At 37.3% G+C, this 14365-nt stretch overlaps 1 protein-coding gene across 1 annotated transcript in view; it reads left to right on the top strand.

The window, feature by feature from the left end:
* The window catches only part of PRKDC (protein kinase, DNA-activated, catalytic subunit), an 84325-nt gene that overhangs the window by 13465 nt on the left and 56495 nt on the right, over positions 1 to 14365 (top strand). The window contains 16 exon segments of the mRNA XM_050312341.1: positions 87 to 236; positions 673 to 788; positions 1337 to 1496; positions 2433 to 2519; positions 2899 to 3018; positions 3411 to 3570; positions 4021 to 4127; positions 5949 to 6039; positions 7053 to 7216; positions 7872 to 8024; positions 9199 to 9306; positions 10046 to 10272; positions 10684 to 10778; positions 11733 to 11832; positions 12790 to 12923; positions 13434 to 13688. Of these exon segments, the coding sequence (XP_050168298.1) occupies positions 87 to 236; positions 673 to 788; positions 1337 to 1496; positions 2433 to 2519; positions 2899 to 3018; positions 3411 to 3570; positions 4021 to 4127; positions 5949 to 6039; positions 7053 to 7216; positions 7872 to 8024; positions 9199 to 9306; positions 10046 to 10272; positions 10684 to 10778; positions 11733 to 11832; positions 12790 to 12923; positions 13434 to 13688 (2227 nt within the window).

Here is a 14365-nt window from a genome sequence, read left to right on the forward strand (position 1 = left end):
TCTAGATCATTCAAGTGTTAGTTTATAAGTTAAAGAAACAATTTTCATTTGTGTTTTGAAATGCAAACTTTTTTCCTCCTGCAAAGGAATGTGTTTTTGAAGATGCAAACTTTCTTACTGAAAATTCACCACTGCAATCCCTGAGTCGCTTGCTGTATGATGAACTTATAAAATCTATTTTGAAGATTATTGAGAAATTGGACCTGACTGTTCAGAAATTGGGTGTTAATGAACAGGTGAGAGCTGAGGACTTGTCCATTAATTGCTGCTGTTGTAGGGGAACCAAAATCACATCCCTTGTTCTGTTTTTATTATGCTAAGATAGCACCTTAGAGTATCCTTGAAGTATCACTCGTACTAGACAAGATGTTTTACTTCGTGTTTCTGAATATTGCATTGCAGTGTTAGGGAATGGAAACATCAAATTCAGTGGAAGCTCACAGAATCTGTTATTTTAGACTTCCTGCTTTGGCATCTACTCTTTTGATTTTTCTCCTCAGAAACAAGCATGCCGTATTACTCCTTTGAATTGATGTGTCAATTAAAAGTCCTTTGTGTCAGACTAGCTAATAGCAGCTAGAAAAAGAGGCAGACTGTTTATGTGGCAAAAAATGGTGTAAATGCTTTCTGTGTTGTTAAATCTGGTGTTCTTGCTTCAATATTTGTTTTCAGGATGAAAATGAAAATGACAGTGCCTTGGTTGGACCTACTTCTGACCCTGCTTCAAATCTTCAGCCAACGAAGCCAACAGACTTTATTGCCTTTCTAAATCTAGTGGAATTCTGCAGGTATTGATATGTTTTTATGTAATTTGGAAGTTACATAAGTGATTTGAAGAAGTTTGAGGTGAGATTTATTTAAGATGCATGTTTCTGAGTTAGTTTTATAGATGATATTTCAAAATGCACAAGATGATTAGCAGGGAGACAGTAAGGGGTTTTCAGTTATCTGGGTCATGCATAAAAACATACTAGTTTAGCAACTCAGGTCTTTCTGAAGAGTCCAGGAGACAAGCATTGGTTGCCTGTGGAGGTCTAGTTGATTTTCCCTAACGATGCTACGGTCTCAATAATGAAATGTGATATGTGAGGATATAAATTCAGTAACAAGATATAATAAGGAAGAAGTAACTTTGCACTCTAAAGCAAAATAAAATTTTCCTGTACCTGCCTCAGAAGGCAGCATGCAATTATTCTCTCACTGTCCTTGGAACTGCTCTGTTTTAGCAGTATTTCCATTGTTTTACCCAGATGAAAGTTTAAAAAAATGTATTTTATTGTTTTCTTTTTTTTTGCTTTTCCCCTTCACCCCTATGTTTTCTGTGCCTCTATTTTAGGGAGATACTTCCAGAGAAACATGCAGAATTCTTTAACCCTTGGATGTATTCATTTGGTTATGAACTTATTATGCATTCAACAAGACTACCTCTTATTAGTGGATTCTACAAGCTGCTTGCTGTTACAATGAAAATTGCCAAGAGGATAAAATACTTTGAGGTGAGATCTCTTTTCCCAGCGGAGGTGTAACTTTGCATTAGTGATTGTGCAGTTCTTTATGTACAGTATTTTATGCACTATGGAAAATTGTTCATTCAAACTGTTACTTCGTTGTTTCTAATGTTTATAGCCTCCTATACCTCTAGTTACAAGCACACAGAAGGTCAAAATTTAGACTAGAAACCCTCTTTGTGAAGAGGCACCATTCCTGTGTAACACTCTTTCCAAAATCCTGAGCTGGGTGAACAGAGATAGGAAGTACCCTTGCAACGCAGGCCATACAAAAGACAACTTCAATATTAGAAACAATCTAACCAGAACAGCAGACACATGTATGGGTTAATTTCTCATCCTCTGGGATATTCTTCTATTCCACGCACTGATTTCCACAGGAAATAAGATGTTCTGTTGGTGGATGCACTATTTGTGGTATGGAAGCTATGTTAAAGTGACGGGGTGTGTACCTGATGTGTGTAGCCCACCACAGAGCCGACAGCTGTTCCTGCCACAGCACCAGCTGAAGCAAATTTGGGAACTCGTTGTACATGCTCTTACTGTGGATGCTGTTGTGAATTGCTGTTTTCTTGTTCCATCATCGTTCTTGCCACCTGAACATCCACTGTTAGGGAAGGATGGGGCTTCTGTAGTTTATTAGATGGGCTGACAAGGAGGAAGTTAAACCATGGAAAAGTTACTTTTCAATGATGTGTCTCTTGCTTATTTGCATTAAGTGCGTTCCGGAAAGTCGACCCTCAGTGCACTGTGTTAATGTTAGTTTCTAACCTTTGAAAGATCAAAGGTGCATTTCACGTTTTCACTGATGCCAGTTTTATATTGGACAGTGATGTATGTATTCTGAGTTGAACTTGTGTTTCATATTTGTGCTGTGTACTACGTGTGTTTTAATACTGTTGATTTGTGGTTTCTGTTTGGTAGGGTGTCAGTCCAATGAGTCTCAGAAAATGTCCTGAAGACCCAGAAAAGAGGTCTTGCTTTGCACTGTTTGTAAAGTTCGGAAAAGAGGTAAGTGATTTTGCTCACTGAGTTTCTTAGTGTGAATATAAACATACATGATTCAATTAAAACTGTATCTTCTGAGAAAGATGCAGAATGATAGAAGTATTCCTGCTCTTTGGGCTGTGCAACTTAGAGGGATTTTAAGGTCTTTTTGTGCCTGTTTTTTGCTTAATGTCAGAAGAGATGTATTGATCACCTGCCTGTTCCTATAAAATTGAGAAATAACTGTATACTTGTGTATTAATTACTTCCTGATAACTGTCTGCAGGTGAATGAGATTCCAGTATTTGGTTTTGACTTGTTTATTTTACATGGGTATTGATACAGCTAAGTTAAGACCTTAAAAGGTTTATGATTGTTCTTAACCTATTTATCTGAATTTTAGGTTTCAGCAAAAATGAAACAGTATAAGGATGAGTTGTTGGCATCCTGTCTTATTTTTTTGCTCTCTTTACCACATGACATCATCATGCTTGATATCAAAGCATATATTCCTGCACTGCAGGTGAGTCAAAGTGATATACAGCTAACACATTTTTTTTTTTAACTAAAATACATGCAAACATTTTGGAGGAAACTTGGTATCCTGTTCAGCTATTAAGATAACTACTAAGCTTTGTACCATCTTCAATGAGATATATTATACAAATGACCTGACTTTTTGGATAAACAAATAAATTGTTGGAATTTGCTTTTGTACTAAGCTGACCCTCTTAGTGCCTGTGTTGCAATATAATACGTATCTCCTGTGCTGATCTTGAGATGTTAGGCAGGCAGAAGTTATTACGAAAGGAGATGTATTATATGCTGAATGTTTTCAAACTTGGGGGCTTTTTACCTTTAAATAATAGTAGTCAATAAAAATGAAAGGCTGATAGTTTTACATTTGACACACAGACTGCCTTTAAGCTGGGCCTTAGCTGTATCCCAATGGCCGATCTGGGACTGGATGCTTTGGAAGACTGGTCAGCTCACATCCCCAGACATATGATGCAACCTTACTACAAGGATGTTCTACCTCTTCTTGATGGTTATTTGAAAAGCTCTACATCTATAGGTACATACGTGCAAAAAAATCAGTAGTCTTAAGGGAGTGGAAAATAATTTTTTATAGTTAATGCCTAAAGAAGTGGATCTGACATACCTTTTGTCTATATTTCATACTTCCTCTGAATGGAACAATACAGCTTCCCTTACACCCCAAAATTTACTTCTTTTTTTAAACTAGGATTTACTTGCTTCTGCTGAACAATCGTTGATTATAGCCACTTTATGTATCACTTCTCTGTGATATGTCCTTTGTGTACATAAATCAGCTTTGTTTTCATTAAGCTTATTAAAATATTATGTTTTCCTTAATAAAGGTTTTAAATGAAAGAATAGTTGTCACATCTTAAAAATAAAAATTGGCAAAATCAGACTGTTGTGGTTTTTAATGAAATTATGAGTAGGTGCATGAGTTGCTGATACAATAAACTGATTGATATGCTCTTTTTTTGTTTATCAGTTGAATCCCAGAATAACTGGGAAGTAAGGAAACTTTCTCGAGCAGCCCAGAAGGGATATAACAAAGTTGTGATACAGCGTATAAGGAAAGCAAAGACATCTTCATTGGTAAGAGTCCTGTTTCTTTTTAGAGTTCAATATTAATTGCTTCCCATTGTTTCTCTTCCTTTCTTGCATGTTGGGTTTGGGTTTTTTTGTGAGGGTTATTTTTACCTTAGATGAGTTTAATAAATCCCATTCTATCAAGGGGTTCAAAAGACTGTAACACCAACACATCTGGAAAGATTCTTATTCTAGGGTGAGAATGGGAATGAAGCAAGGAAAGGGAACTGAAGAAATCCTGTAAGTCAGTATCACTGCCAGACTGATATATTATGGCAACAAAAATTTAGCTCCAACACCCCAAATTAGGTCCCAACTTAGCAGTGGTGCAGTATGCAAATACAATTTTGTGAAATGTGTAAGTTTTTGGCTTTTTTTTTTTTTTAATTGTCTTGTGTGGATAGGTTTATTGTCTTTAGAGGCCAACATATGCATCACTTTGACCAGCGACCAGTAGTTCAAAATTAGGGTAGTTTTATTTTTATATTCCAGTGCACAAGCTAACTTGGAATAAACCTCTTCTTAGGCGTGAAACTATTATTTAGTCCTGTATATAGAATTCTTTCCAACCTAGTGGTGTTCAAACATAGAGCTCCTAGAGCGAGTCCGGTGGAGAGCTAGGAAAGATGATTAGGGGACTGGAGCATTTCTTATGAGGAAAGGCTGAGGGAACTGGGCCTGTTTAACCTGGAGAAATGAAGACTGAGAGGGGACCTCATCAGTATCTATAAGTATCTGAAGGGGAGGTGTCAGGAGGATGGAACCCAGCTCTTCTTGGTGGTTCTGAGCAATAGGACAAGAGGCAATGGGCAGAAACTGATGCACAAGAAGTTCCACCTGAAAATGAGGAAGAATTTCTTTACTGTGTGAGTGACCGAACACCAGAAGAGATTGCCCAGAGAGGTTGTGGGGTGGTCTTCTCTGAAGATAGTCAGAAGTCATCTGGACACAGCTCTGTACCACATGCTCTAGGGACCCTGCTTAAGCAGGAAGGTTGGACTAGATGACCTGCCGTGGTCCCTTCCAACTTTAATCATTCTGTGATTCTGTGAAACAAAATGAGTAAATTTTGCATCCTGTACAGGGTGCTTATACAAAACCGGTTGGCTGAGGGAGCTGCCATAGTTTAGCCTGGATAAAAGGAGGCTTAGGGGGCACATTCTTGAAAAGAGGTTGTAGCAAGGTGGGGGTTGGTCTCCCAGGAAACAAGTGACAGGACAAGAGGAAATGGCCTGAAATTGCACCAGGGGAGGTTTCAATCAGATATTTGGAAAAGGTTGTCAAGCATTGCAACAGGCTGCCCTGGGAAGTGGTAGAATCGCCATCCCTGAAAGCATTCAAAAAGCAAAATGTGGATGTGGCTCTTGGGGACATGGTTTAGTGGTGAACATGGCAGTGCTGGGTTAATGGTTGGTCTCTATGACCTTTACTAACCTTAATGAATCTGTGATTCTATATAGATACAGTATCTAAATCTTGTGTTCTGGAATTCAATGAAAAGAGTCATTTTTGCTTCAATTTGTTTCCACTTTTTAGATTGTTATGTTATTCTATAGGTGTATGTTGTCTGTGGTAATAAAATTTTACTAAAATTTTAACCTTTATTTGAGAAGTTGCAATTGAAAGCCCACAAAATGTGATGAAAATGCTTTCCAGTCTTGCCCTCTTTTGCTTATTAAACCAAAACTGTTCTCTTGTTTGATGCAGTTCTTCTTCTAATCTGTATGTTAACAAGAGCCATAAAACCTTCATTTATTCTGTAAAGTTAGTTACTTTTATATAGAAGTAGCTCTTCTTTCAATAATATTAATCTGTTGAATTTTTTAGGAGGAAAGTCCCTCCTTGGAAGCAGTAAGGACTCGAGTGGCACGCCTTCTTGGATCTTTGGGAGGGCAGATTAACCACAACTTAATTACAGGTGAGTACACTGTCAGTATAAACATTAATATTTATAGACCTCTGCTGTCTCTCTTGAAAGTGGATTGCAGTAAGGTGTCAGCATCGCTTTATGGGAATGCATGAGCTTTTCAGGGATACCTGTTTTTTGTTGCTCTTGTTTAAACAAATTGCTTTTATTCAGTTCTGGGGTTTAGTAGAGCAAAGTATTCACCAACTTACTATGGAATGCAGAAAGTGTGTAGAAAACTACAGTTTAAAGGCAAAAATTACATATGCATCTGAGTATATGGTTTTATTTATTCCCCCACCTTCACCCTCTGACTGCAAAGCCATTTTAATACTTTACCCCAGTTTGTAACTCCTTAGTGCCTGTTTCACCTTTTTTACTACAGTTCTTGCTTTAGTCAGTGCAAAATTTAGGTAGTCTAGAAACTAATGTAGTTGAATAAAAGTTTTGTTCCTTTCTTTTTATGTTTACATTTGTTTTTTCTGCCTTTAGAATCAAATTTCTTTCTGCCACATACTTCTCTGTTACTTACTCATAAATACTGTTGAAAAGTAGCCTTATTCCTTGGAAATTAAATATGAAGTGTGGTCAGGTTGTTAACCACATTAACAAATATGAAAAGGTAGGGAGAGAAGGCAGTAAGTATGCCAGTTTTCCTTGGAAGAGATAGCCAGAGATGTAGTCATGTTCTGTGCAATTGCAGAGTCTGATTGACCTTCAAGAATTTTCTGTAACATTAGAAGACAAAGGTTGGATGTCTTACAGCAGTATTTTAAATCAAGTATGATTTAGTGTCTGCTGGATTTATAATTGTCTCCAAACTTAACCTGTATTGAAACTGGAGACTGCTGCAACTCTCTCCTGAAATGTTTGCTACAGTTTTTACAGTAATTTATACAGCATTAACATTGCATGGCAATCAAACTGAAGTTGAAAGTTTATAGATTTTTTTGACTGAGCCATGTAAATACTCATTCTCTGTGTATGATCTAAAGCTTGTTTTGATCTTTTTTCAAATGCATTAGCTACCTCTGCAGAAGAGATGATGAAGAAATGTGTATCCTGGGACACTGAAAAGCGTCTGAGCTTTGCTGTACCATTTGCAGATATGAAGCCTGTCATCTACTTGGATTTATTTTTGCCTCGTGTGACTGAACTGGCTCTTTCTGCAAGTGACAGACAAACAAAAGTATTGATGTTTTCTCTACAGTTTGTTTTGTGCTAGCTGATAAATATTGCATAAAATAATGTCTTCCTTGTGACTAAAACCCTGTTTTATTTATTCACAGGTAAAAATGTACTTATTTGCTCTTTCATGATGATGTTATTCTAAGTTTAAAAACTGAAGAGCAGTTGCACTAAGCTCTGTCAGCATTGTGCTTTAGGAGTTAGACTTAACATAAAAATGAAAATTTAAACTATTGGATCTTCGTTGTTGTTTGGCCTTCTTCTCATGCCTAGCCTATGAGCTTGTGGGCCCAATCCAGCAGAACACTTAAGGAAATATTTTCTTACTGTACTGGATTGGGATGGTGATATCCAAAGAGGGTCAAGAATGGAAGTATCCTTGAAAACACAATTATGGGTGACTTATCTAGTGATTAGTTTTCTCCAACTGAAATGTGACTGCCCATGACAAGAGACTAAAACGTTAGGAAAAAGGCGAGTTAGAATGTGCATAAATTGATTCCATGGTCATAATCTGTTCCTGAAACAATGACTTAGCATAGGTTGGAGTGATTTCTCAAGTGCACTGTTTCTTGTAACTTACTGTCTTCTGCCCACAATTTTGTCTTGTTTGTGAAAGTAATGGATGCATAACCAAAGGGGTTTTTAAATTTCAGGTTGCAGCATGTGAGCTGCTACACAGCATAGTCACGTATATGTTGGGAAAAGCGACTCAGATGCCAGAAGAACATCAGGGTCCCCCACCTATGTATCATTTACATAAGCGAGTATTTCCAGTATTGCTTCGTCTTGCTTGTGACATAGACCAGGTAAATAGATTTATTTATAAGCATTTTAATACCTTTAAATGTGGGAATTAATTAGTAATTTTATTTAGAAGTTTCCCTGTCAGAAGTTTTCCTAACATGTTGCCTTTTTTTTTCTCAAATATAATGTATTTTTTAAGATGAAATTTTTTTTTAGCTTGGGAGTGGGGTGGAAGACTTTTCAAAGACTTCTGTAATGCAGTGTAGTTCAGAGTAACTCAAAGAAGTGCACAAGTGAGATTCAAGTTTCAAGCTTCATTCAGAGTTTGTGGCAATAGCAATTTTTAGCACCAGGTTTAATTTTCAAAGTTGTTTTTCAGTAAGTTAATTTGAGGTGAGGTTGATTGTTTCAATGTTGAATGAGTGCAATACTGCAATCATGGAAAAACCATTTGAGAGAGAATTTGCAGCTGCCTCTTTGACATCCCAGCATGATGTATTTGATTCAGACATCTGAACTTGGTATTTCTCCTTTGTTGCACAAAAAAGAACAGACACATGGGTTCAGCTTTGAAATTACAAGTGGCTTTTGAGATGCTGTTTGAACCCTGGCATCCAGATCTATTTTTAGACAAAAGGGACTTCATGTTCTGTGTTACCAGTTCAAGTGAGACCTCCTCTTCTGCTGGCATGTGGCTCAACATAAGCCATAGGAAAATAACGTCTGGATTGGTCCAAACTGATGCATACACACTGCATTATAAGCATGTATACATGCATATATAAACATATTTAATATTTTTGCCTTCATGTTGCAGTATAACAGTATTCAGTCAGGTTGATTTACAGGTAAAATTGTTGAAGTCCGGGAAGTCAGAATAATCTATGTGGTAAAGACTGATTTTTAAATATAAATACAAATTAAGAAACAAACTTCCCTGTTTACCCAACTGTGTCTTGGCATATCAATCTATGGCATGCAATGCACTTTGTGTCAGAGGATCTTACTGGAAGTAAGTTGGGAGGTCACTGAGACTAATCAAATAGAAAGCAGGTAACCAGTTTTAACTATCTGGGTTTTTTTAATCCCTGATACAGGAACGTAATATGAAGCATTTTTTTAATTTTATAGACCCTTTTTCAAAGTACTGGTTTTTTATTCTTACATACTTTGAATAGCAAAATAGCATAGAAATGTGTTAATCCTAGAAATGCAGTTGACGTTTGCTCTTTTCAGGTAACAAGACAGTTATATGAGCCTTTAGTCATGCAGCTCATTCACTGGTTTACCAACAACAAAAAATTTGAGAGTCAAGATACAGTGGCATTCCTGGAAGCTATCTTGGTAGGTCATAAGTCTTTCCTCACTTTCTTCTGTGCCATTTTTAACTAGCATCATTTTACTACTGAAGGAACCAGGAACACTTGAACAGATATAATGGCCCCTTAATTGTCTGGAAGAAAGACGACATTTTTTAATGACCATTTGGCATTCTCAAAATACAGCTATATGATCTTTAGAATCGTTACAGGATTAATGAAACACTCTTTATCATCAGTTTATATTAGGAACTCCTGAAGTTCATTCACCACTCATCCCCCTGAATGGATGTTGCTTTTGTTGTGTGCTTAATTTTTCTCTAAGTATCTTTGCTTTCACCAGGTACAAAAGGTTTAAATTTCAAACTAGCTTTTACACTGAACTGAAGTGGTTGGAGGCAAAGTAGGTCAGGAGGTTTTGCAGTGCTCTTTTTAAATGAAAGTTAGTGTTGTCACACCACTTCTAAAGCGGAGGAAACTCCCCAATCAGCAGATGAAGTAGCTTAGACAGGACTCCTAAACCAATAGCTGAGACAGGAGTAGAAATCCTGATCTTTGAGGCCTAATTCAGTGCTATGAGGGCTGGAAATGCTGCCCTTCCCTTGGACAGTAGCAATGTTGGATTTTGCTAATTTCTGGGAAACTGTGAGTGCAGGGTTTTATTTACAAATAATACCATGTAAATAAGCTGCTCTAATACTGCTCTGAGACAATGGAGGGTTTTTTTCATTCTTGCAATGAAATAAATCTTGTGTAATTTTCAGAGTGGCATAGTGGATCCAGTTGACAGCACTTTGAGAGATTTCTGTGGTCAGTGCATACGAGAATTTTTGAAATGGTCTATTAAGCAGACGACACCGAGGCAGCAGGAGAAAAGCCCAGCGAACACCAAGTCTCTCTTTAAACGGTTGTATAGTCTTGCTCTTCACCCCAGCGCTTTCAAGAGACTGGGTGCAGCACTCGCTTTTAACAATATCTACAGAGAATTTAGGTGAGCAAACAGAACTTGAAACAGTAACTAGCTTGGACTAAAAGTTCAGTGAGATAAAAAGAATTATTGTAGAACTCAGTCATCCACTGACACTCATTCTATTAATGCATTTGGTAGCTGTAAAATTGAGTTACTTAACCTAATATTTTTAATTATAATTTTGGGCTTTCTGCCAGTGGGGAACATATAAATCTAAGTTTTTATTACAAGTTTATGGGAAGTTAGATATGTCTTTTCAGGACGGTCAGCAGATGTCACTGCTAGTTTTTAAGCTGGTTTAGATGTACTTTTTTGTGCAAACATTTTGTGCAGTTTATCTCTACAGTATTTAATTTGGTGATTTTTAATTAGAATTTCACAATTAATGCTTCTACTCATGTTTCTTGTTAAATTTTTTCCTGACTTTTAAAGGGAAGAAAATTCTCTGGTGGAGCAGTTTGTGTTTGAAGCCCTGGTTGTTTTTCTGGAAAGTCTGGCCTTAGCCCATACAGATGAGAAATCATTAGGTGAGCTATATTTAATGAACTGTGGAATGAAGAAAAAAGTCATCCTGTTGAATCTTGGGTTAAAAAAGAAAAACGTAAGAAAAGTAGATGTGCTTCCTTTTGCAACAAAGAATTATTTTTCATTACTGGCAGAGAGGTCATTTGATATCTAGTTAGAAACTCTTTGAATCAACTCCTTGCAACATATAATGGTGCAATATTTTGAGCCCAGGAGAAAGAACCTTATCGTATTTATGGTGATTTACAATTTTGTAATAACTCTAAAAATGCTACTAGTCCTTCAGATTTGAGTCCCTGGTTTTGCAGTTACACAGTGTAAACTGTAACTTGATGGGAATCTTAGTCTACTCTTTTGTAACAAACAAAATACTCCAGAAATTGATATGTCTATGTATTTTGTGAAAGATTTCCCCCCTTTTGTAATACCCTTTCGTGATTGCTTTCTCATGACTCTCTGCTACAGTATGCAGATGTGTGAAGAATCTATGACCTCTTATACAGTACTAGCAATTCTTCAATAAATCTCTTTTCTCTTTTTTTTTTTTTTAATACTCTAACTTTCATCAGTTAACAGTAATTAGAACATAAACCCAAGACCTGGTGTAACAGAGCTTTATGTCTTTCAGAGGAATAGTTCAGGTTGAGATAGAAGTGGCCCTAAAAGAAATTCTCATATGGGAAATTTTTAGTTCCTCTAAGCACAATCATGGAAAGTAGAATACATATTTATACCAGAGGCCTCAGGGCTGGCTAAGACCGTGCTGGCCTGTCTGCTATTTCATCGTTTTGCTCTGCGCCCTTGAGTAATTTACTGTAGAAGCACAGAGTAGTGGAGCTGACAGACATTATCCTCTGTGTAGGTCTCTTGCACCGTGTCTATAGTGCCAATATCTTGATTCATTTAACCAGATTACTGGAATTTACTTATAGATGTCAATTCTCTCTTTCTAACAGGTACTGCACAACAATGTTGTGATGCTATTAATCACCTGAAGCGCATCATCAAGCATAAAGCGCCTTCTCTGAACAAGGAAGGGAAACGACGAGTACCACGGTCAGCAATTTGCCTTTTTTTTTTTTTTTAATATTACATTTTAATTAATTATGTCAGTAGTTCCATTAAATGCTTGGGATTCTGAATGAGGAATTCATCCTATGACAGTTGCTGATACAGATCTCCTGGTATGTCTGTTGAACCACTGGTGGGAAAATGCTGGACATAATATAAGAGGATCATGATGGTCATTCTTTATTGCAGCGTGGTGAACTTGCTTTAGTTTAGCAAGGACCGGCAGAAAAGAAAAGCATGTTTCCCTCACAGCAGCGTTTATAATAATATTAGCAATGGTGCTACAAAGCACTTGCAGGAAACTCCTCCAAAGCGTTTCTTACTGCTGTTAAGTGTTGACAGAAGCAGAAAAAGCTGCAACAGGATGATCAGCAATTAAAGATGCAGTAACAAAAACGTGTAAGAAGCAAAAAATGGATCTGGTATGAGGCTGGATGAAGCTCTGAGTCACCTGGTCTGATCACATAGCTGATGCTGCTTTGAGCAGGAGGTTGGACTAGAGACCACCTGAGGTCCTTTTTACACAAATTATCATGTGATCTTAAAAAATTGGCAAGTGGAATCTAGATTTGGGTCACTGGTGTGGTGTTTGGTAGGTTAAGAGGCTGGATAATTAGGGGAATGGAGGAAAAACTGTGCAGGCTTATTTAAACTTTAATCTCCATTTTTGCCTCTCTGAGTTAGAAAGAGAAGGGAAGATACCTGATTCTGCATTTTAAATTGTTTCTCCAAGGACTGTGCTCTGGGGATCCAAAGTAGAGTGAGGAGAAGAGAAAGACATGCTTGTAGAAGAGCTCTTCTTTGTAGTGCAGGTGGCTTGTGGTTAGACAGATAAAAGGACATCTGTGATGCTCATGGAACATTTTGATCTTTTTCAACTGGAAGACTGTGGCTTCTTGGTAGAAGTCAAGAGGATTGTTAATCCCTAATATTTCTTTGCAGAGGATTTCCAGCTGCTCAATCAGTGAGTCTTCTGGACATTGTCATGTGGCTCTTAGTGCAGTGTGGACGACCTCAGACGGAGTGCAGACATAAAGCCATGGAGCTCTTCTATGAATTTGTTCCTCTATTACCAGGTATTTTAAGTCACAGTGCCCTGTTATCTTTGCTTTTTAAATACTGTACGTGCCTTTCCTCTGTGTTTTCTATGCAAGGTATTAATTACAGGAAAAATTATTTTTTAAGTAAATATCTGTTCGTTCAGTGTTGTTAAATGGAAAGTGAGTAGCTGCTTATAGTGCAAGGCAGGTACTGGGAACCTCAGGGTTTGTGGGCATAGAAGGGGGTTTTATATCGGACTTCCTTACAGGCAGGGCAGAGAACTTCCAAGCCCAGGACTGCTCTAGTATCCAGCTAAAAAGGCAGAATTTGCTGGTTGGGGACTAGTGGGAATGTCTTACAAATTGGCCTCTTCCTTAGACGTAGTTTTAGCAATATAACCAAGGCTAAACCAGAACTAATATCTTTTCTGCCAGAAGGCCCAGTTTAAAACACAAAAGTTTGAGCGTGTTAGTCCATTTGCCTCTAGTCCTTTGCTAGTTTGAAATGCATTTTTCCTTGAGAATTTATACTTCTGTTTCTACCAGGAAACAAGTCTCCATCTTCTTGGCTGGCTGATATTCTAAAAACCAGGGATGTTTCTTTCCTCATTAACAAATTTGAAGGAGGTGGCACTGATGGCAGAAGTCCATCTGGGATCCTTTCTCAGCCAACTCTCCGTGGTATGCAGGAACCCTTCAGTTTACAGACTGTCATGCAGTGGATGGATATGTTCTTAGCAGCACTGGATTGCTACAATACATTCTTTGACCTGCGAATGATCAAACCTTATGAAATACTGGGTGAGTGATTATCTGTTGCATTAGGTTCGTTCATATGTGTTACACAGAGCCCATCCAAGATGAGTACTTAACTTGGACTTGAAGTTTTTTTCATAAATGTAGGAAGTTTTCAATGACAGTTGTAGTGGTATGTTTTTTTATGAAGTATGTTTTATTTTAAAAATGTTTCTTTTTAGTCCTAGAAATATGTCTTTGCATTTGTATCTCTGAGTCATCCACTTATCATCAACTTCTTTTACTCTATCCCATCTTCAAAAATTATTTTCTGTAGCTAATTTCCCACTGCTGAGAAGAGCAGTAGTTTTTTTTGATTTTGGTTTGTTTTTTTTTTTTCAAATCCTAGCAAAGCTTTTTACCTGCTGCTTAATAATGTCTGGAGGGAGCTATCAGAAAACAATGAAAGCAGTCACTTTTTCACTTCAAGCTCTGTACATGTTACCTTTCTTTACCAGTTCCTGGTGCATCAAGAGCATCAGGTCCAAAAGCCTTGTATTTGAATTTTGATTGGGTACCTAATAATACCTTGTGTAGCCATTGAGTCTCCCAAAAGGTTTTTCTTTTAATTATTCTTGCAGGTCAGTCTAAACAAAATGGTTTTGATCACTGATAGTACAGTTGCATAGTTACTTTATATATGATAAAGTCTTGTACAAGTTTCAGGTTGTCTGTCAGTGTCA

This window comes from Myiozetetes cayanensis, unplaced genomic scaffold, assembly GCF_022539395.1.
Source record: "Myiozetetes cayanensis isolate MyiCay16 unplaced genomic scaffold, myiCay2020 scf1, whole genome shotgun sequence".
NCBI lineage: Eukaryota > Metazoa > Chordata > Aves > Passeriformes > Tyrannidae > Myiozetetes > Myiozetetes cayanensis.